Raw genomic sequence first — 24,818 nt, 5'->3', positions numbered from 1 at the left:
AACGTTTGTTTGCTTATGCTGAAAAGACAATATCCGTGAAAGATGTGCAGTTGACATCTTACAGATAATTGATTTTTCTATTACAGTTACATTTCCATGCTGCCAAATTCCTTTTCCATTCCCGTAATCTGGTTGCAAATATCTCTGATCATTACTAATACCCTAACTTTCCCTCAGTACTCTAGATTTTAGCATTATATACTCTAGTAACCCTCATCACCAGTTCCCCTTTAGTGCCTATTCATCCCAATTATTCAAATTATTCAAGCTAGGCTGTGGTTCCAAATCTTCCCATTATCCAGCTGCTATTAGTACAGTGCTCAAGTAATTGTACTAACCAATATGAAGACAATATGTATTTTGAAAATACTTTATTATAGTATTAAAACAGTTATAATTACTAATATTCCTTATAGTATGAAAATTGCTATCAAACAATGGTATTCAAGCTAAAAAATACGTTATCATTTGATTAGATTTTTTATGTTATTTATCTTACCAAATATACATCTGTGTGTATATATGTGTGTCTGTGTGCATATATATAGATCCACATAATTGCAAGCACATGTATTATGCAAGTTATTGGCAAATGAAAATGCTACCTGCTGCATGTATGTTTCCTGGAAAACACATTATACAGTATGTAATATTTGAGCAATCTTATACCATTCTGTAAAAGTGCATAACATGTAAGAGATTTGAGAAATAATAAAATCTTCATATGATAACTTGGAAACGTTGTAAGAATTACAAAAAGACCAAAATATATCACTTACCAAGGCACCTTTCCTTTTACTTTAGATCTGGGGTGAGGAGCCTGTTGTTTTCCAAATGTTGTTGAACTCCCATCAGCCCCAACTAGCATGGCGAATGGTCAGGAATGATGGGAGTTGCAGTCTAGCAACAACTGGAGAGCCACAGTAGTGATCTAATAATTCAGATTAGGGGTAAAAAAAATATTTCTCAAGAGGATTACATATTAGCAGATATTGAGTCATATTTTTGACCACAAAGATGCTTCAAGGCACAAATAGAGAGAGAAAAGGTCACAAATCTTATTGTATCGTAAGCAAGTATACAAAACATTTTATTTCCCGCCTTATAACATTGTCAGATTCCTGGGTTGATAACCATTGGTTACTTTTGGACTGGTGTGTTTTGCTAGTGTATTTTGTAGTAAAATATCACGTGTCATAAAGTCTGGCAAAGTATCCCTGCTGCATAATGTAGCAATCAGGTAATGCAAAATGCTAGCTGGCAGGGAGTAGTGTAAAATCAGAGTTCCTGCTCCTACACCTTGTTTTAATTTCCCTCAGTTCTTAGTGGCTCTTTGAATAGTGAGAGCATGTTATTGAAAAAAAGGGATGGTGGCATGTTATACATTTTGTGATCAGACTCTAGAGTCACCTCTTCTTTTCAGGGACAACAGCCATTCAGTTCATGATTGTGGAAAAAGCCTCCAAATTTAGAAAAAGCTGTTGTCTATCAAAATCTTTTTAGAACATGTACACATGATGATTTCAGCAGCGGCTTCCGCAGCTGGAACTAAGAATGTTTACAGTGGAACAACTGTGTCATCCTATGTCTGCTTTCCATGGTTTCAAGTTATTATCTGGAATGTGAATTATTAGGGAAAGCCATCCAGCCGCTACATCTCAGGCATGTAATTCATTCTTGTCACCACCTCAATTAACACAGATTTGTTAGGAGGTGGATTTTCCAATTTATCTTGTTTTCATTGAACATACTTTGGATTGCCTCAGGCAACTATGAGTGCAGTCAAAATGATTTTTTGTAGTACTTATTCTATTTCTTTGAAATCTTTGTTAGTGTTCACAGTTCCAGGAAAGCTTTAATACTGCCATGTGAACTAGCATGGAATTACTTTCTGTGAGGAATTTTGCCTTTTAATTTGCTAATGATGCAAGCAAAAATTGCATATCATTAGTGGATGACAAAAACATCAGCTTGCATTGCCCTTTGATGATAAATTCAAGTTGCATAGCTTTTGATTATGCCTCAAATACCATACATCTACTGTATATGAAGAAAGCTTCTCTATCCTCTGCTTCTTTATCACACCACATAATGATCAGGATGCATCAAACAGTGAAGAGGCTGTAGCTCAGGGGTGTATCATATGCTTAGCATATGCCACCTTCAGTTAAAAGTATCTCAGGTTGGAGAGCCTTTGCTAGTCTGAACAAGCAACAGTAGGCTACACAACACAGTACTGTATAAGGCAGATTCATATGTTCTTAAGGTCACTTGTCAATTCTATCCTTTTTAAGATCCTATCAATAAGCAACATGTCATTTCCTCATGGTATTTGATATAATTTTAAATCTGCAAAGTGTTGCACGGTTTCTAAGTTTGCTCTGAGCGTAATCTATTTGACATGCTCACAACATTGTCTGCAAGTGGAGGTAATAGATGACAGTTGTACTATGAGAAGTGTGGGTGGTAAGCAACTATGATAGAGGCAACTCTCCCTATTATTTTGAAAGAATTTTTATCCTGCTCCCAGGCAATCTGGTCTCAAGAGGGACTAGGGCAGACTATGCCATTCCTTTGCTACAGGTTTTCTATGCTTGTATATTATGGAGCCACTGCTTTCCCTGCTTTGGAGCTTATTGCTAGTGTCCTTCTGCTTTGGAACATGTGCCTGTTTTCAAGCAGGTATTTTTGCATGAACTAAATGCCATCGCATATTCTCCTAGAACAGAGGAAGCTGCCTTGTGCTAAATAAGTCCATGTAACTCAGTACTGTCTACATGGACTAGCAGCAGCTCTTCAGACATGGTACATGCCCAGCTCTACCAAAAGATGCCAATGATTGAAACTGGGACCTTCTGCATCTGTAAAGCACATGTTCTCCCTTATTGTGGTATTATAGTAGACTATTGCTACGTTCTCAGGCACAGCTGTCACTGTATTAATGAAAGTCCCTCTCCCAGCTCTGGTTCATGCCTCCTTCACTCCTTAAAGGAATAGTCAGACTGTGCTTGCAACTACTCCCACCAAGACTTCCTTGCTCCTTGAGCTTTTCAGTAACACGGCTTAGTGAGATGTGTTACTCATATAATGAGTTGTGTGCTGTATTGTTTTGTATTTCATTGTTTGTTTGTTTTAAATTGCAGTTCCCATGAGCAACCTACAGCACAGGTTAGCATTAATGCCATGTATGCAGAGGCCCCAAATGTTCTACATTTGGTACTGTCTTAATTTATATGTGCATTTTACAGTATTTTCTTAATTTGAAATGCAGTTCCAAACACACACGGCCCTCCCCTGTCTGTAGGGTTATAATTCATTGCATTGAAAATATTTACCAAGTCAACTTTTTGAGGAAAATAAGAAGGTTAATAAAGTTCAATAATATTTCTTGTACTCACTTATCACATTGGTATGCAATATTTATCTTACTTGGAGTGAAAAATAGGCTGCAAGCATAATATTTCTAGGCATGTACACAGCCAGCTTCCGAAAGATATTCCTACAATTACACCTTACCCTTCATTAATAATAAATAATACTGTTAAATATAGGGCTGAGGCACCTTTTATAATTTGTGCTTTGGGTTTCTTGCTTGTGGAGAACAAATATTCTAATTATAGTATTTACATGCAAAAACAGTTCTTTTATTTGCTCTTCTGAGGTTTCAGAATCACACTAGAATATGATCTGACACATGAAAAAGCATATGGTGAAAGTTCCCTTGTATTGATGTAATTATATTCAAGATGAAGGTGTTCTAATTGTGAATCTTCATAATCATGATTCTCTTCACTGTCATCATCTTCCTCTCCTCCTCTCCTCATTATCCGTCTCCTCCCATCCGACTACTCCTACAGATGCGCTCTGTAGGGACTGTTCTGTAAAACCATATATGAAATAGTTAAAGGGAATTAACTATTACATTTTGCTAGCAAATTTCCTTTTAGCAACTCATTTTCAAGATGGAAACTATTGTAAAAAATGTGGAAAAACCACAGAGCTGTATCCAGAATTTTTCATTTTATGGGCCCCCAGATATTCTGCTTAGGCATATTATAAGCCACTATCAAGCATTTGTCATTTGTACACATAGCACACACTACTAAAAACATGAACACAGTATGTACCTCTACAACATACATGTGTTCTGTTTGTGTACACGTCTTGATGTCTGGTCACATTTAGAAACCTAATGCAGCATTGCAGAAAATCCTCAGAACAGGAAATTTGGTTCACTCATTTAGAAAACTTGGTCAACCTTCGCATTTGTTATTTCTTAATACTGGGCTAAAATTTAGACACTATTTTTATTAATGAGAGTACCACATACTTCCTATCCTTGCTACACAACATCTGCCTGCACCAGGGTTGTAGACATTGCTTTTGAGGGTTAGACAACCTCTCACTTTCTGAATACCAAATGTTGCTGATAAATGGGAATGCTGCTATCCTCATACCATGTTGCTTTTACATGTTCAGGCCATGTAAACCTGTTTGGAAATAAGGTGATATAAATCTAATATATGCAGTTATTTATTCAAGGATCTTCTATATTGTGGGCTTTGTGAAGAATGTATCTAAGCATTTCCTACTGCTGTTTGCCATCTTCATATGGAAAAGAAAATGAAAAAAGACTTAGTGGGAGCACACTATTTTCTTTCTGATGTAGTCTGGTGTTCAACCACTGTAATTTTTAATGTCCTAAGTGCATGTCAGGCACCATCCTTAGATTGTTAAGGAAAGTTTGGTCTGAATAATGTGGTATGCTTATTTACACTTCACTGTGGAATTTTCAGATGACTACTGCTCAGCAACAACCAGTTAGAACAAAAGAAGAGCCTTGCCATATTTGATCAAAGGCCCATCTAGTTCAGCATTTGTTTCCCTCAGTACCCATCCAGGGTAAACAGAGTAGAAAGGCCACATCCCTCCTCATGGCTTTTCCCTCAGCATCTGCAATTCAGAGCTATACTGCATCTGAATGTGGATATTCAATCTTGCCATCAGGGTTAATTGTGGTTCATAAAATCAGTCTTCCACAAAGTCATCTAGTAGGGGGCTTCAGAGTTCGAGTGACTATTGGTCTGGAAGTGAAACAGGACCACCTAAAATGTGGCATCCCAACTATTGGGATCAGTATGACCTATTGAATCAACAATGTCTTGCACTAGTGGTTCACCATGGCCTCAAAGGTTCAGTTAAAGAAGTAAGCAAAAATTCCATAAACATGATTTGCTGTGTTTGAACATTTATAATAGAAAGCCGGTATTCTGTTTTAACATTACTGAATTTACAATTAAGGTGTGATTTATTTACCTTATTTTGTTATTGTTGAGCCTCAGAAAATTTAAGGATCTCATTTCTGCAATTCCAAGTGGTACAGACTTCAGTTGGTTGTGATCTAAGAAGACTTCTTAGAGAGTGATATGCCCCATAGAATGACACAGGATCAATTCCCTCATCAAGTTTGTTAAATGAAAGGTACAGATATTCCAGCCCTGGCCTCATGTGTCCAAATACAAATCCTGGAATTCTGTCAATTTGGTTGCTTATAAGCACAAGGTGCACCAATGACTTTGGCAGATAAGAGGGAACATGATATAATTATTGTAAGAAAGATCAATAGATTCCAGGTTCCTAAAATAAAGTGAAAAGATATTAAAAAGTAAGAGGATAAAGTAACTAATTTTGCCTTCATACATAACATGCATTTTAAGAGTTCAGGAAGATTGGAAGCATACAGTCTTATCTATTTTTCTGGAAACCATTTGGGGAATATTTGTACCATATGTTTGTTCTGCTCTAAACTCCATCTCCCATCCAACTCCCATCATTTCTTGTTTGCAGGACAAGTGGTCAGGGGTGGTTGGAGTTGTCGTCTAACCCAGTGTTTTTCAACCTTTTTTGGGCAAAGGCACAACTTGTTTCATGAAAAAATCACGAGGCACACCACCATTAGAAAATGTTAAAAAATTTAACTCTGTGGCCTATATTGACTATATATAAAGTAATTCTCTTGAATTTTTCAATTTTCCCACGGCACACCAGGCAACATCTCGCGGCCACACTAGTGTGCCGCGGAACAGTGGTTGAAAAACACTGGTCTAACCACATCTGGGGACCCCAAGATAAGAAAGACTGCTTTAACCACTTAGACCACACTGGCTGTACTTCTTTCTATCTTTCCTAACCCGCCACAGGCATTTTTACATGTTACAAGGCATGGATGGGCTTGCCATCCTGCTTTCTAGCCATAAAGAGTTAGCAGGCTATAAGGAGAAATGGTGAATTATTTGGGTTACCTGACAGCAGCTCTTCTTTGTTATAGCAACTGGTAGTTTTCAGCCTGCAGTACATTCTACTCTGCACTAATTAATAAAAGGCAGGACCTGTAAAAAGTCAAAGGGCATATCCCAGCTCTCCAGAACAATTCACACTAAAGAGAACTTTTTCCCTACCACCTACCTCTTTTCCCATAGCTTTTGTCAAAACATGTTTACATAACTGTCGCTATCCAGGATTCTGACAGATTGCTCAAGTCTGTATAAGAAAAGAATAATAACTATGGTCACATCCATAGGCCAAACCTTCTGTTTAATTTTCCTCTCTTCCATTAGTTCAGGACATCTGTGCTAAAGTACTCTTTTGCAGTTAAAGCACTCTCCGCACTCTCAGTTATCTCACTAGTCAAATTTTTTTTTAATACAATTGTAATACTTGACACATCAGAAATCTCAAGTGTTCAAATGCATTTGCCTTTGAAGAAGAAGCAATATATATTATTGCCAGGATGATAGTATTATCCATCTCCATCCAGAGTCCCGGCCTGTGTGCTTTGATTGAATGTTTTAATTGGTCAGTAGTTTTATTGTTGGATTGTATGAATCTCTGTTGTATATGATCAGAGGAATTTTTGCACGAAAAGCAGTAAAAAAGTATTCTAAATAAATAAATGCTACCTGTGTGCTCTCTTCCTGACTGTCTTAACTAGTATACCCACATGACCTGAAAGTGTTGCTGTGTAATGCCAGGTCAATGATTAACAAAACCACTGCCATCCACGACTTGATTGTGGATGGAGGATTTTGACCCTGGCATGTGTAACAGAGACTTGGTTGGATGAAGCAGATGGGCCTGTCCTTGCCGCTGCTTGTCCACCAGGTTTCTCTTGCGCACAGCAACCCAGGCCATCTGGGCGGGGGAGGGGGGGTTGCAGTGATTTTTAGGAAGTCATAGTTTGCACCAGGCGTCCTATTGGGAAGACCCAGTTTTTTCTGAGTGCATGTTCTGGAAGTTGGGCAATAGGGGCAGTACAGGATTCCTTCTGGTGTACCGACCTCCCCGCTGCACCAAGGATTCCCTGCCCGAGCTGCTTCAGGTCGTGGCGGATATGCTCCTGGAGACACCTAGTCTGGTTGTCTTAGGGGATTTTAACATCCATGCCGACACGACCTTACAAGGGGCCGCTCGGGACTTCGTGGAAAGCATGGCCTCCATGGGGCTGTCCCTGAATAAGTCTGGTCCAACTCATAGCCGCGGACATGCCTTAGACCTGGTGTTTACCTCTATGGATGTTGGTGATCTGACACTAAGTAAAAGTGAAACAAAAGAAGTGCCATGGTCAGATCACTTCCTGGTGCAACTGGTCTTCTCTGCGACCCTTCCCCTCTGCAGGGAGGTGGGACCGATTCAGATGGTCCGCCCCCGCTACTTAATGGATCCAATTGGTTTCCAGAGAGTGGTAGGTGATGCATTATCCCATGTTGATGGCCTTTCAGTTGATTCCCTGGTGGCCCGCTGGAATGCGGAGTTAACCAGGGCTATTGACTGTCTGGCTCCGAAGCGTCCTCTTCCGATTGCATGGAGCCGGACAGCTCGTGGTTTTCCCCGGAGCTGAGGGCGATGAAACAGTCGCTGAGACGGCTAGAGCGCCGGTGGCGGAGGAAAACTCATTCTGAATCAGACCCGGACACGGGCTAGAGCTCAACTTCGAGCCTACCAAGTGGCAATGGCGACAGCGAAGAGGACCTTCTTCGCTGTTTCTATTGCATCTGCAGAAAACAGCAGCAGGAGACTCTTCCAGGTGGTTCGCAACCTAGCAGAACACCTTTGTCACCGGGGTCTCGTATGGGACCCCAAGATCTCCTGCAATGCTTTTGCAGTTTTTTGCAGATAAAGTCGCTCAGATTCAGAAGGAGGTAGACTCCACCGTGGGAGCAGGGCCGGGGCGGGAGAGTGCTAGAGCCCTGTCTAGTCATGTTTCATGGGATCAATTCCCAATCTGTTACACTCCGAGGATGTGGACAGGCTGCTTGGACGAGTGAAACCGACCACCTGTCTCCTAGATCCTTGCCCATCCTGGCTTATAAAAGCTAGCCGGGAAGGGCTGGGCGATGGCCTCTGCGCGGTGGTGAATGCTTCCCTCTGCGAGGGAATCTTTCCAGACCCGCTGAAAGAGGCGTCATTAAACCGCTTCTTAAAAAAACATCTCTAGACCCGGCCAATATGGCCAACTATCGCCCAGTCTCAAATTTACCATTCTTGGGCAAGGTGATTGAGCGGGTGGTTGCTGAACAACTCCAAGCACGCCTGGAAGATGCGGACCATTTGGATCCCTTCCAATCAGGATTCAGGCCTCATCATGGGACTGAAACTGCCTTGGTCGCGCTGGTTGATGATCTCCGGCGGGCTAGGGACAAAGGTGAGAGCTGTTTCCTGGTTCTGCTGGATCTCTCAGCGGCCTTTGACACCATCGATCATAACATCCTTCTGGACCGGCTAGAGGGGTTGGGAGCTGGGGGCACTGTTATACAGTGGTTCCGCTCTTTCTCCCTGGGCCGTGTTCAGAAAGTGGTGGTGGGGGATGAGTGTTCAGACCCCTGGGCTCTCACTTGTGGGGTGCCTCAGGGTTCTGTCCTCTCCCCCATGCTTTTTAATATCTATATGAAGCCGCTGGGAGAGATCATCAGGGGGTTTGGGTTGGGTGTTCATCAATATGCAGATGACACCCAGCTCTACCTCTCTTTTAAACCAGAACCAGTGAAGGCGGTGAAGGTCCTGTGTGAGTGCCTGGAGGCTGTTGGAGGATGGATGGCGGCTAACAGATTGAGGTTGAATCCTGACAAGACAGAAGTACTGTTTTTGGGGGACAGGAGGCGGGCGGGTGTGGGGGACTCCCTGGTCCTGAATGGGGTAACTGTGCCCCTGAAGGACCAGGTGCGCAGCCTGGGAGTCATTTTGGACTCACAGCTGTCCATGGAAGCGCAGGTTAATTCTGTGTCCAGGGCGGCTGTCTACCAGCTCCATCTGGTACGCAGGCTGAGACCCTACCTGCCCGCAGACTGTCTTGGCAGAGTGGTGCATGCTCTGGTTATCTCCCGCTTGGACTACTGCAATGCGCTCTACGTGGGGCTACCTTTGAAGGTGACCCGGAAACTGCAATTAATCCAGAATGCGGCAGCTAGACTGGTGACTGGGAGTGGCCGCCGGGACCACATAACACCGGTCCTGAGAGATCTGCATTGGCTCCCAGTACGTTTCCGAGCACAATTCAAAGTGTTGGTGTTGACCTTTAAAGCCCTAAACGGCCTCCGGTCCCGTATACCTGAAGGAGCGTCTCCACCCCCATCATTCAGCCCGGACACTGAGATCCAGCGCCGAGGGCCTTCTGGCGGTTCCCTCACTGCGAGTAGCAAAACTACAGGGAACCAGGCAGAGGGCCTTCTCGGTAGTGGCGCCCGCCCTGTGGAACGCCCTCCCGTCAGAAGTCAAGGGAATAAACAACTACCTGACATTCAGAAAACACCTAAAGGCAGCCCTGTTTAGGGAAGTTTTTAATTTGTGACTCTGTATTGTATTTTGATATTTGTTGGAGCCGCCCAGAGTGGCTGGGAGACCCGGCCAGATGGGCGGGGTATAAATAATAAATTATTATTATTATTATTATTATTATAGTACTTTAGTTTTCTACTTTAAAAGGTAACATATTAGCATAATGTTTACTTAATAGCCACATCCTTTAATTGGACATTTTCCTCCAGACATGGGGATTCTACTATCTACTGAGATAGATTGGTAGAATGTAACCTGATTACAGTGAATAAAATATCTCATTAACACCAAGAATAAAAAACACACAAGAGTTCAGGATTAAAATATGTCTCTCTTCAGAGGAAGATGCTTCTGGTGTTTATAATTTTGCTTAAACTAGACACCTGCGTGGTATATGTTGTCAGAATCCAGAAATAAGCTCTCCTGGGAAGTATGGAAGAGTTTGATTTTTTTTAAGGTGACAGTTTTCTGGGTCAGAGGTCTACAAATTCATTTGCCATGTTGCTAGCATGATCATTGTTAGCCCTCTCTACTCCCTAGTAGTTCACTAAGAGCAGAACAATCTGAAGAGAAAGGGTCTGGAAATAAAATTGTCCTGAAGATAGAACAGTGTAAGGGACTTGTTCTGTTCTCCAGAAATTCTGTGCAAAATCAAGGAAGAGCCAGCACAACCCCCAAATCAGTATTTTTTCTCACTTTGGATGTTAGAAGGAAATACACAAAGTCCTTCCATCATGTTTGAAAGAGTCTTTTGTGAAGTTAACTTATATCCCACATCACATCAATAATTGAGAAATGTATTTGCACTGTAGCCATCTTCCTCCAAAGCTCTGTGCAAAGTGATGAAAAATACCCTAGTACCCTGTACTGTGCTAGTAGACTGGGGCGGGGGGGGGGGGGACATTGGAGTTAGTTTCAAATTGCCCTGAGCTTTCTACAGGAAGCAGAAGCAGCTTGCGTGTCTCTCACTGCTCTGCCTTCTCCAAAAGGAAGCACAATAAGAAGACCACACTATTCTCTTCCAAGTTCTCTTTGTATACCAACAAATAGTTGTTGGTTAATATGCCAAGAAAAACATTTGTGGAACCTCCATCTTCTATGTAGTACAACTTCTTTATTCTATACTTAAATTAATTAAATGTTGTGATTGGAAAATAACACAAAGTTTACACTTACTCATGATTGATCCACGCCAAAGGAGCTATTCTGCTTTCTTCTAATTTGTTGTGCCTCAGAACAATTGTGTTTATATTTCTGGTATGATTAAAGCAAACTTCTGTAATTTCTTCAATTTGGTTATTATCAAGATATAATTCCTATTTATAATGCATGGTAAAAGAAGGAAATAGGTTAAAAGCGTATTGTATAATACATTAAAGTGGTTATTTTAAAATGTAGAATATGTGGCGTAAAGCTGCTTTACCGTACTTATTTTTCAATAAGTACTTTCCAGACAAAGTTAGTTAAGAGGCATTAGTTCCAAATGAAAGGGGGAGAAGCCCAAGTTCCCCCTTCATATGTTGCACAGGTTGTGTGATTGAGTACTGCATCTATTTTCCCCATGTCCCTAAACCTGCCCTTGGACTGCAATCCTGACTCATTGCTTTTGAAATTATTGGCAATTACTAATGAATAAGCATGCCCATGATCAAAGCTTAAGGTTGTCTCCAATCTCACAGTATTTTGTGCCATGGGGGGGATGGGGGATATGAGATTCTTGCACATGCCATTCTCTGTTGCTTTGGTGCAATAAATTCACTTTTAAAAAATGAGGTTTTGCTATTAGGAAAGTGGTAGAAAATGCATTTAAAAGCATGGAACAAACAAGTGATTAGCAGGACAACATATTAATACCCCACAAGCATATCAGGATGAATGTTAAAACAAAATGAAAAATTCTTTCCAGTAGCATCTTAGAGACCAACTAAGTTAGTTCTTGGTATGAGCTTTCGTGTGCATGCACACTTCTTCAGTGAATGTTGATTGTCATATACCTGCCTCACAAACAAATCATAAGGAATGTTTCAGGGAATTGTCCCCGATACAGCGCAAGGTGGTGGAAGGGCTCTCCGGATGCTACAGAGAGCCCCAGTCCCACCTTGCCAGCAGCTCCTCCTCTGGTAGCGAAAGGGGTGGCAAGACGTCCAGCCAGGAGGGGGAGAGTTCACAGGGGAAAGGGAGTAGAGGCTCTGGGGATGCAAGAGAGACCCAGCACTCCCACAGTCCCGAGGGCGATACAGGGGGAACGCAATTTCCGTCGCCCCAAAGACGTCGTGGGGTGAAGAGAAAGGATGGAAGGCAGGGTTTTCGTATACCGAAACACTTTTGTTGGGGTCAGAACCGGAAGGGGCCATTCCCGGATTCTGACACCGCTTGATACAGACACGAACTTTTTAGCTCTGCACTGTACATTGCACAATAAAATCTTTAAAGGAAACAGCGGAGTCCTAGCTGCTTACTCATGAGCAACTAACTGAGAACCTTACAGAATGCTAAACCTAACAGTAAGCCTTGTGCAAGCAAATCAGGATAGGTCACCTAGAGCAGTGTTTTTCAACCTTTTTTGGGCAAGGGCACACTTGTTTTATGAAAAAAATCACGAGGCACACCACCATTAGAAAATGTTAAAAAAATTAACTCTGTGCCTATATTGACTATATATAAAGTAATTCTCTTGAATAGGAATCAAATAAACACAGTTTTTCCCACGGCACACCAGGCAACAGGTTGAAAAACACTGACCTAGAGGAGTCCTGACTACTATGGAAAAGGAAACAGATCATCTTTTTTATTTTAAAAAACCTTACCTCAATAGAATTGGGAAGGCGCTGTGGAATGGTCCTAAATTTATTCCGTCCAAGGCGCAAATAAGACAGGCTCTTCAAAGGTTGAAAGGCTAGTGGACTAACATTAGCTTCATTGAGTTTATTGCCTTCTAATTCCAGTGTCACCAACTTTTCTAAACCTTTAGAAAATAAAGCAATCATGGTGAAGTGGTTTGTGCTCATCCAGTAAGATTCAGGGCAAACAAAGAATCTGAATATTGGTATTTCATATTCTAACCAATTTCTCTTCTCATTGACCTATGCCTCCAGAATATCAGAGAGAAATTTTAATCCTAATGTTATTTAATAATAGCAGGAGAACTTCATGTTTATTTGAATACAATTTATAATTTTCCACACTTGTTTGTTATTGGTTCACTAAGACACAACTATGATTATAGTAAATTTCAATAAATTAGGAATAAATATAATACACAAGAATGATAGAATACACTATTTTTTTATTCCAGCTTTCAAGTAGAAACCACATGCATTGAAAATATAACTGTGCCTTGTTCTGAGTCTGATAACCAAACTTATTTTTTACCCTTTGTGCTATGATTCAAATAAAAGTTCCTATCCTTCATAAGGAGGATCTCTCATCTCCTTTTCCCATTTCTATCTCCTATTGTGAGAAACAGGGGAGCCTCAGGTCTTCCCGGAGCTTCTGCAGTCCTTCTTAGGCCAGGGGAGGTTCATCCAAAAGCAGCACTTTAGGATGCCCCCAGAAGGTACTTAATTTCACAAAGGTGGCATCTGGATATTGCAAATGAGTCATTGGCAACAGACTTTTAAAACTAACCAGATATTTGGTCTTAAGAAAAAAGATATTTTGAACAATTTTCAGTTAGCATAATGAACATAATGTGTATTATTTTGCATTCCAAGCTATAAACAAATTTTGAGTGAAATGATGTTCTGTTCATATTGCTTTTCAGCATTAAGAGCTAGATCAATTCACATTCTGAACCAGGTAATTTACATGTTTTAGCAACACCAGTACACAATTTATTTTTGTAAACTTTGTTTTGAGGTTTTTCTTACAACCAGCATTATATATTTTATGTAATAAATAATTAATGTATTGACTTCCAGTATTTTTAGACTAAATTTCAGGAAAAGCCATCCTAAGGCAGCTTACATACATTTCTAGAGTAGGTGGAATTAAAAAGAGCATGTAACCTAGAATTTTCCTCTAGGCAGATTACTGGGTAAAAATCAAAGCTACAGCTACATTCTTTTGCATCTGAGTAGAGGGTGGTTGTCCCTCTTGTAAAGCGTGTAAGTACTGGAAATGCACTACCATTATCAATTTGCATGACACATATCACATTTGTCATTTATGAGCTGTCACCAAGTACAAGAATGTCTATACAATTATAGTGTTAAAATGTATTCTTATTCATTTTAGTGTTTATTCAATTGTAGTGTTAAAAAGTATTCTTATTTGTAGTTACTAAACAAAAAAATTGTAGGATGCATTTTTAAATAGTATGGAAGTTGTTGTTCCACCTACTTTTTTTCTTGCCATGAATTTGTAAGCTTTTATTACCTTAGTCATCTGCATTCATAGTTATAATATACCTTCAAAGCTGTATTCATCAATTGCATGTAGTTGGTTTTCGTTTATTTTAAGTTCTTCTAAAGTTGATGGCAAACCAATCGGAATATGTACTAGTGCATTTCCATCCAAATATAAACGTTGCAGATTCTTCAATATCTGTGTTGGGGAAGATACAAATTGAGAAATCGAATTAACTTTGATTTTTAAGTTTTAAAATATTTTTTCTAGCACTGCTTGCTTTAGGTTCATGTGTGCTTTATGGATATTATGTGGCCTGCGTTGGCTACACTAGCACGTGGGGAATTTAAAATTAAATTGAAGTCACTAATTCTCACTTCCCTAACCTGTGAAAGCAGTAATTTTCACTTTCTTCTGTCAATGATTTCATTATTGATTGCATTTGTGAAGTGTTACAGAGTATACATTAATGTATTCTCATGGATTCTTTGACAAACAATTTCAGCAAAACAGCCATTGCTATACATTGACACACACACAAAGAATTTTAAAAAAACCCTAGATTTTCTTACTTTAAATGCCCGTGGACCTATGCCAGATGATGTGATATTATTTCTACGAAGATCAATCCTTTCCAAATTGGGAATCCCATTAAAAGCTTCATCTGGGATGGAAGTTATAGTATTACCTAGGAAAAGGAAAGGTGTGTAATAGCAATAGGAATTTTAAGACTCACTTCCATTTCTTAATCATTTTCCATTTTGCTTATGGTTTTATCACACAGATGCTTAGTACAATTCTTGGTGTCAAGTAAACATTACTGTGTGTCCATATTGCTTCTTCATAAACCAACAAAGCAAGGATTTTGATATAGCCAAGCAAGGAATATCAAAACTTACATCACATTGTCGCTTCCCTCCTCCAATTTTTACAATGAGAACATTGGACATTAGTTGTCTGGTGCAAATAGAAATAGCAGAGCTAACATTAATGTGGGATGCATTTGAAATTTATTATAATAAACAGGTCAGTTTTTTCCTTACCTACAAGCTCTATGGTTGTAAGCTCTGCATCCATGATTGGTGGTATTTGTTTGAGTTTGGCATTAACACAGCTTACTGTGTTGTCCAGGATGGAGCATCCGGTTGGCAAAGTAGGCACTTCAGTAGAAGGCTCAGGAATAGGGAAACGAGGCGGCATTCTGAATACATCACCACGCAAAACATCTTCCTCCTCTTTTTCTTCTTCCTCACTTCCTTCAGGTTGTTCACTTTCTTCTTCATTTTCTTCTTCCTCTTTCTTGAGTCCTTTTTCTATTCTTAACTCTTCTTCTTCATATGCTCTTCTCCTTTCTTCTGCTGCTCTCATCTTCTCATCTTCCCTTTGATCCTTTGTGTGTTTTTCCTTCTGTTCATGGCTTTTTCTTCTTTGCTGGTTCTCTTTATCTTTTATAGTAATTTCTTTCTTTTCAAGTTGTTTTCCCTTCTTTTCAGCATTTTGATCTTGTGTTTGTATGTTGTACAAGACTGGATCAGTATGGTCATTGGGCTCTAGATTATCACCAGAAAATTCAGATGTGTCACCTAGTGAAATAGTACTTAGCTCTGAATGCAAGGATGTCATGGTGTTGAAAGTGGACAGTCGATACCAATATAAAGAAAAATGATAACACAGTTTTTAGTAGCAAGCATTAATATATATGTGCTTGAAGAGAATAATTATTCTATTATAGTTAAGAATATTAATAAAATACAGTATTGTGCATAAAATCTCTAAGATAAGAAACTTACACTGGTTTTGCTGGTGGGTTTTTTTGTATGTTTACGCACATACATATATACAGACTGAGTTAAGGTGGTAATTTTACCTAAACACTTTTTAGTTCTGAGTCTTGAAATCCTATCTTAAATCTTTGAACTAGTTGTTAGCTTATGAAATTAATATTGAAGTCTTAAACAAGATTTTTTATTATTATTTTTACAAAATCTTATCATATATTTGTTCCTTGTTTGAATATATAAATTTTAGACAAGGATGTTGAATTAATGGATTGGATGATTATGTTGTGACTCACAAATTCAATAATGGGATTTTTCCTAAATGGTGGTATTTGTGAAGTATAATATGTTGAGCTACATTCAAGTGAGTGCAACTTGTGACTGCAAACAAAAAAAGTTGGGAAAGATGAAGACCTTTGCCATAATGACAGCTAAACTGGCCCAAGAACTTAGTCATCTAGAAGATGATGTAATTCAGTTCAATATCTGAGGGTAAGGTAGCATTTAGGTTGCAGGTGATTGACCTGTTCAACAGTAGTGCCAATGGCTATATAATTTTCCAGTTACTAACTCAAAATTATGAAGGAAAAATTCAAATGCAAAATGTAGATTATCCTGCTTTGTTTCCCACCTTTGATTTAATGGCATCATGTGCTTACACAGTGGCAATGTTTGGACACATTACTAAACCATAAACTATTAGTTCCAGTTATAGGTAGGTAGTCGTGTTGGTCTGCTGTATTCGAAACAAAATAAAATAAAATAAAATTTCTTCCAGCAGCACCTTAGGCACCAACTAAATAGTTCTTGGTATGAGCTTTCGTGTGCATGCGCACTTCTTCAGATACACTGAAACAGAAGTTTCAGTGTATCTTCTGTTTCAGTGTATCTGAAGAAGTGTGCATGCACGCGAAAGCTCATACCAAGAACTACTTAGTTGGTCTCTAAGGTGCTGCTGGAAGAAAAAAAAATTATTATTATTTTGTTTCATAAGCTATTAGGAAATTAGTTTATGCATGAGCTATGTGCTACTGCATGCAACCTGAGCTTTCCTGCTTTGCTTCTCACTTCCTCCAGTAGGAAAACGCAAGCACAGAGTGGGTGATGTAGTATTACATCAGAACCAGTGCCCATGGTTTATTTCCCTCTAAGCAAACCAAGATAAACCAAGCCAAGGTTTATTCTAGGCATCCTGATCAATGTTTGCTTGGGAGAAACAAACCACAAATCCTGATTCAGATAATAACGTTAAGTCAGCTGCTTTGTGGTTTGTTTCGTCACTGGAGAGAGGGAGGAGGAAAGCAGGCACATCTGTTCATGGGCTTGTGGCTCAGTTAAGTTTATGCAGATTTGTTGTTCATGTCTGCTGACACTTCCATATGGGTAAGAGTGTCTGTATTGGCCTGGTTGCTGACTGACAGGGGCAAAAAAGATGCCACCATCATCATGGACAATCAGGACAGCTATAGATATCCCCAGTGGAAATGTCTGTGTACATATACAGCCTACCACAATCTATGCAAATACTAAAAGGTTAGTGAATAATTCCTAATTTCATTGCCCTTTAGCAGTTGCACATATTCAAAGGATTACATTACTTACACTAAATTGTATCCTGTATATATACTGTGTGTCTGAAGTATGCAAAAAAATCTATATACTGTACCAATATCCATACACACTGGGCAACACTCTCCTTCAGGTATCTTGGTATTGTGACACGTCAGAGGATGGCACAAGGTTTCATCACACAACACCTTTCCTTTTGAGCAGAGGCACGTAACACAGGGTTTAGGAGACCATACAGACTTATCATACATAATCATCCCATTTGCAAAACAGCGTTCTTCCTTTCCTGATAAATGGAAACCAAAAGCAAGTTTTAAAAATGGTATAAAATGTATTGGTAAATTAAAACATTTGGTGGATTGGTTTTCCAGATACCCAACTTCATACAAATCTCTGTGGGGGCTCTAGTGTATGCATGAGCAAAGACTCCCCAGCCAAATCAATGTTGAAAACAACTGTGCATTGACAAGAAGGATGCTACACACTATCTTTGGTGTGTATCCAACATGGGAGATAGAGTGTGGGGTCAGACTAGGTCTCATGGAGACCCATGATCAAATCCGCACTCAGCCATGAAGCTCACTGGATAACCTCAAGCTAGCCACTATTTCTCACCCTAGCACACAACAAGAGTAAATGTTTATGTGTAAAGTACCATGTAAACTGCATTCAGCTCTTAGAAGAAGGACTATTATAAATTAAAGAAAGAAATAATAAAGAATTGGATGAAGTAGTTGAGGGGTCATGTTCTGTCTTGGCAGAGCCAAGTAAATTATACTTTTTTGTTAATAACTTTAATATAGAATTTTTTTTCATTTAGATATAGTTGACAAAAAGATTGTGTGGTTGTAGCCACCTGTCTATCCAGGTGGTTTGATTACCAAACATGAATTGCATTATTTTATATCAAAATAAGTTCTATTTAACATTGTAAGGTGGTTTGTTATCACATAGATAGTTTCTCTAAATCTGTAGCTCTACCCTCTACAGTTAATTGGTCTTATTACATTATTGAGATTTACATGTAGGCTTAGTTTTTGATCACCTAAATTTTAAATTAGTGTAAATGTTTGTCAGAGTATACTCTACTACAGAAATAGACTTACTGGTACTTGGCCTTCTACACTGCCTGTTAACCTCTGTTGATCAACAATCCAAGTCCTTAGTCTAGAAAAGCTAGCTAAACTCAAGAGAGATCCACAATATGCCAACAGAAATTAGCAACTCCACCCTCCAAATAGTGAATGAAAAGTTTTATTTCAGCAAGCTTTTGCAGAATTTCATGGTTCTGCTTTTTCTGCTTCTTTAATATGTCTAGTGTTTAGATTGTTTTTACTGATGTTACTGTGGTTTTTTTCTTGTTTATTTGGTATAGTTTGCAATCCTGGTAGCCTGGGTTTCATGTACTACAGTAGAAAGCATTTTACAGGAGCATAATCAGTTTTGCCATTCAAAACAGGGTGGGTAGTGGTCATTCCTAAAAATCTAAAAGGAAATGCACTACTTTCCAAGCACCTGATGTTAATCCTCATCCAACAGTTGAGAAATACAAGGTTAGGACAATGCATATGGTAATAGTTGACAACCCTAACAAAGCTTGCTTGGTTGTTTTCATATATCAGACATGTGTCTCAGAAGTTACTTGCTACCTTTCGGTACACCTATTTTGTCCAGTTTAGAGCTGGAGTTGTTAATCAGTTGTTCTCCAGCTGTTGTGGGTCTCCAATTCCCTAGTACGGCCTTACATGTGCTAGGGATTTGGAGTGTTTCTGGCCTCTGCAGCCACAGCAAGCACTGTGATTCTCCAGCAGTTTGACTTCACCTCCAGAGGCACACTCCATTGTCTCTCGAGACAGGCAGATGCCAACAATCAGGAGATTCATAGTCTAGCAACATATGAAAGACCAAAGGTTAGCCACCATGCCTTAATTATAGTTAAGGATCAGGTACCAGCCCTTACATGCAAGACATCCTTATAACCATCAGACAGAAGTAGGAAAGCTAGTTGCAGGGGTCACTGATGGTTTCCACAGTGCAGTGTTAAGGCTTGCTAATCGCTAAGCCACCATCAAAGAATTCTCATTGTAGGACTAGGCTAGGAAGAGGGGTAATGGAACAGAGAGTATCGCTAGTTCAATTGAAAAAGCTTGCTTGTAGTCTACACACTACATATATATCATTAAAATGTGAATCATGAAAAGAAACCACAAAAGAAGATTTTAAGAAAGAAAGATGTGGAGTTCTGCTAAAGCCAGAGATGCTTATGATCTTTTAAAAATAATAATAATATGGACATATGATTGATTATAGGATCTGTTGTTAAATAGGCTTCTTTCCAAATCTGACCTTAACTTGTATTCTAAATACTAGACTAGAAAAATACCTTGTGGTTTAAATCATTGGCAGATATCTCAAAAGCCTTCAACCTTTGGAAATATGGTACAGATCCAATATTCCAACTAAAATGTCTAGTGGTTTTAGCTCAGCTTTTGGGTAAAATTCCAGTTTTAAAAAGACAAGAATCAATGGGGAAAGGAGAAACCATGTATTATTACATCATCTGATGATTTCTGACAGGAAGATTTGAAATAGTTAATTTATTGTTTCTGATCATGAGCTACCTTGGAATATGTTTGTATGAACAGTGGTATAAAATTAATTGAAGAGAACCCAGTCTTGAGAAATGAGTGTGCTTAGTTGTAAAAGGTAAAAAGGTAAAGGACCCTTGGATGGTTAAGTCCAGTCAAAGGCGACTATGGGGTGCAGTGCTCATCTTGCTTCAGGCCAAGGGAGCTGGCATTTGTCCATAAACAGCTTTCTGGGTCATGTGGCCAGCATGACTAAACCGCTACTGGAACACGGAAGACCGTGATGAGTGACAGATGACACGGAAATGCCATTTAGCTTCCGCCATAGTGGTAACTATTTATCTACCGGTACTTGCACTGGTATGCTTTTGAACTGCTAGGTTGGCAGAAGCTGGGACAGAGCAACAGGAGCTCACTCCATTGCACGGATTCAAACTGCCAACCTTCCAATTGGCAAGCCCAAGAGGCCTAGTGGTTTAAACCACAGTGCCACTCATGTCCCCCTTGCTTAGTTGTAGAAGTGCATTGCACAGGGTGCTCAGCTTCTGTAACTTCTCTATAGCAGGCAAAGTACATACATGGTTTGCAGAATTCTGGGAAGCAATTGATATGTTTGGTAAATATATATAGGTGGATAATAGTACAAACCTTTGCATTTCTACTCAGAAATAAGTCCTTTTTAGTTCAGATACATGTATATAAGTGAGCGAGTATAGGATTGGCATTTTAGTTAGGATAATAAAAATGTAAATGTTCTCTGCTTACCTGGTAAAATATTGTAACTGGATTCTTGTCCACCCTGACCAATCAGAGAGTCAAATACTTCAGTGATATCACCATCAATATTAATAAGTGGAATGCTTGGTATTGGAGTAATAAAGACTGGGAATTTGATTTCTTGTTGCTTGTTTGGTCTATGATTTCCTGAGGAGCTCTTTCTTAACCCTCTATAGCGCATTCTCCTCCTTGCCCTCCTACGCATTACATTGCGTTCATTCTGAACAACAGCAATGCACAGAGAAACAAGCAGAATATAACAGAATAGTGCTGCTTTTTGCATTTTCTCCTTCTAGTGTTGTATCCTATAGAAAACACAAAAAATGAGTTTTGGAGATTAATGGAACTGTAGGATATAGTAGCCTACTGTAGAAAATGGTAATAATTCTCTGAAGTGCATTATGTTTGTACCCTGCTGCTGCAGTGATTATTAATGCCCACTGTTTTTTGATCAGCTTTCTATAGTTTAAACTGGGCAGTGAGATGTGTAACCAAGTGCCAAGGATGTGTTCTAGTCTAAAATATCTGAAGATGTGGGATGGAGCACTGATCTATTATTTTCATGATTCTTTATTGCCAAGATTCTCAAGGGGCATTTTGTTGTTTTAATAATAATAATAATAATAATAATAATAATAATAATAATAATAATAATTTATTATTATTTGTACCCCGTCCATCTGGCTGGGTTTCCCCAGCCACTCTGGGCGGCTTCCAACAAATATTAAAATACATTAAAATGTCACAGATTAAAAACTTTCCTAAAGACTGTTTTCAGTGTAGGACATACTATATGGGACGTATCCAACTAAATCACACTCAGGGTAGACTCGTTAAAATCTGTAGGTTATATCCAATGTTATTCATACTCACAACAGACTCACTGAAATTGATGGTGGTGATGCCTCCACTACAATTCTGCCTGGGACCTTGTTCATACCAGGAAAGGTCTTAGAACAGATAGTCAGTCAGTCTGTGAGGAGCTGGAAAAGGGTACTGTGTTTGCTAAAAGCAAGCATGGGTTTCTCAAAAACAAATCATGCCAGACTAATCTTCTTTCTTTTCTTTTTTCTTCTGTGATAGAGTTACAAGCTTGGTGGATCAGGGAAATGCTATGTCTGTAATGTATCTTGATTTCAGTAAGACTTTTGACAAAGTCCCCTATGATGTTCTTGCAGAGAACCTGGTAAAATTTGACAAGGTGCTAGACAAGGGGGATTTGTAGCTGGTTTATTCACTGAACCCAAAGAGTGTTCACCAATGGTTCCTCCTCATCCTGGAAAAAAAGTGACAAGTGGCGAGCCTCAGGGTTCTGTCCTGGACCTGATGTTGTTCAACATCTTTATAAATGACTTTGATGAAGAAATTGAGGGGATGCTTATCAAATTTGCAGATGTCACCAAACTGGGAAGGGTAGCTAATACCTCAGAAAATATAATCAGGATTCAAGATGACCTTAACAGACTGGAAAACTAAGCCACAACTTATAAAAAGAATTTAAATAGGGACAAATGTAAAGTTGTACACTTAGGCAGAAATAATCAGATGCACAAATATAGGATTTGTCCATGATGACGAGGAACCATTAATGAGTACTCTTTGGGTTCAGTCAGTCAACCAACTGTAAATCCACCTATCAGTTACCTCGTTCAACCCACATTTTACCAGCTTCCTTTAGCTGTGATTCCTGCATTGCAGGGGGTTGCACTGGATGGCCCTTGGGGGCCCTTGCAACTCTACAGTTCTATAATTCATCCATCTTCACATCATATAATGTAGTGACTATCTGTGTAGTAGGAATCTTTATGCTTACAGGCCTAGCAATATGGACTCAGGTAGTTTGTATAATGTGTAGCAACTAACCATCTTGCTTTTTTATACAGGTAGGTAGCCATGTTTGTCTGCCATAGTAAAAAAAAAAAATCCTTCCAGTAGCACCTTAGAGACCAATTAAGTTTGTTCTTGGTATGAGCTTTCGTGTGCATGCACACTTCTTCAGATACACTGAAACAGTATCTGAAGAAGTGTGCATGCACACGAAAGCTCATACCAAGAATAAACTTAGTTGGTCTCTAAGGTGCTACTGGAAAGATTTTTTTATTTTTTGTTTTGTTTTGCTTTTTTATATCTCTGTGCTTGCTCTTCAATCCACGAAGGCATTTTTGAAATAAATATTTTATATTCATTTGTATTCAGATTGGTTGGTTCCTGCTAATTCCTATGGGCATGGAAGGAAGTTTGGGCATTTCTAATGTAATTGTTTCTATTGAGTAACTCCTGGGTTCTGCAACTGACTGCTGTAAAGATCCCCAAATTGATACCTCTGTGAACATGTATTCACATATATGTGCGTATAGACACGAGCAGATTTGATAACATGCCAACTAACCTTACATAAAATCTGTAAGAAGGCAATAGCAATTCTTCATTGTCCTGGTGTGTGTTTTATGGGGATGAACATGTGATCAGCTGAATCAGACTTTGCTTCTTGCCTAGCAGTAGGGAATGGAGTATGCAACAGTGACTGGGAGCATGTTACGCATAGGATTTTTTTGAAGTTCCTGCATTACACAGGGTTGGACTAGATGACTCTGGGGATCCCTTCCAACTCTACAATTCTATAATTCTATTATTTGTTCTCTGTCATACCACATTCAAGAAGTAACTTCTGATTTGGCCAGCATTGCACAAATACATCCTTCACAATGGCACTAAATGCAGTTGAGAAAAATATATTTTCCCAGGTACCATAATATTGCATTATGAGTTCTGGTCATTCTTTATAGTTAGTACATTTTTATCAGCAAGGCAATGGAAATGGTTAATTTCTTCAACTGATCTTCATTAAAGGTACTTAGACTAAGCTAAATTGCATAAACATTCCATTTGATATTCCAATGAACTACTGTTCAAAGAGTAAAAGTAGGACTTTTACGCAATGTATCTAGGAACAAGGAGTTATTAATTATCATGTCATATTTTCACAGCTTTGAATTTAGCTACATAGCAATTAAAACATTGCCAACACAGTACTATTATTCATAAAAATGGATAAACAGTACTCCACATTGCATTTTCTTTTACTATATAACTCTGTTATTGGTGGCATTCATGCTTATTAAAATTAATGATGTTAAAAACATAGTACTTTCTGCAAATATATTTGACATTTGTTCTATCATATGCAAGTACATCATACTTTAAACCTCAAATTGTTAAGCAAAGTTTTACATATATATCACATGAATCTACCATTCGTTAAGCAATAATTTAAAATATAAATGCAATATATTACCTGGTAATCTAATCTAACAGTAGATTCTGCTTGCTGTTATTTAATCTCCAGCTGCAAAAGAAAGAAACTTCGGCTGCCTTTAAAATAAAGAAAGCAACAGTAGAATTATGTTGAAACATGTAAGATGACTCCTTAGGGTCTGAAATAGTTTCTTTCCCTGGGGACAAGGCACTGTTCTGCCCTGTGTGCAAAGATTCTGCTAATACAGCTATTGAGAATTGTGCAAACTTCACTTAGAGAAAATGAAAAGCAGCACAATACTTTAGGTCCTTAGGCTGACAAGGCACAACTGGAAGCGTTCCTTTAACAATATGCTTACATAAGGAAAAGAAAACAGGGCTATTTTCAAACTTTATAATCATTTGCAGGTATTTTAATCCTGATTTATAAACACTTTAGTATTAGTTCATTGTAGGTTTATTATATTTTACAGGTTACATACATTTTAAATTTCCAGTAGAAGCACCCCAAGAACTCATTATTTCCTTACGTAATGACCAAGTTTCTCTGCTAACACTGTATCTCATTTTCCCCTCTGTGCTGCAGGCTTTATTCAGAATACAAATTCCACTTTTGCTTTGTTTGAAGTAATAGATTTAGTCACAACAGAAATCTTAGCATTTCTGCTTGTCT

The 24,818-nt window shown here is 38.9% G+C and overlaps 2 protein-coding genes across 2 annotated transcripts in view; one reads left to right on the top strand and one right to left on the bottom strand.

The window, feature by feature from the left end:
- Positions 1–24,818, top strand: part of CENPP (centromere protein P) — a 170,473-nt gene that overhangs the window by 107,595 nt on the left and 38,060 nt on the right. The window lies entirely within an intron of this gene.
- Positions 1,645–24,490, bottom strand: ECM2 (extracellular matrix protein 2). The gene is given in 13 exon segments (XM_033140766.1): positions 1,645–3,814; positions 3,847–3,878; positions 5,317–5,415; positions 5,417–5,606; positions 5,609–5,637; positions 11,008–11,147; positions 12,639–12,796; positions 14,241–14,376; positions 14,751–14,866; positions 15,222–15,782; positions 17,623–17,811; positions 20,879–21,195; positions 24,186–24,490. Coding segments are annotated over 12 exon segments (2,115 nt in total). The 5' UTR covers positions 21,174–21,195; positions 24,186–24,490; the 3' UTR covers positions 1,645–3,644.

Source organism: Lacerta agilis, chromosome 2 (genome assembly GCF_009819535.1).
Source record: "Lacerta agilis isolate rLacAgi1 chromosome 2, rLacAgi1.pri, whole genome shotgun sequence".
Classification (NCBI taxonomy): domain Eukaryota; kingdom Metazoa; phylum Chordata; class Lepidosauria; order Squamata; family Lacertidae; genus Lacerta; species Lacerta agilis.
Note: the sequence above shows the minus strand (reverse complement) of the source record. Positions and strands in the feature narration are given on the sequence as shown.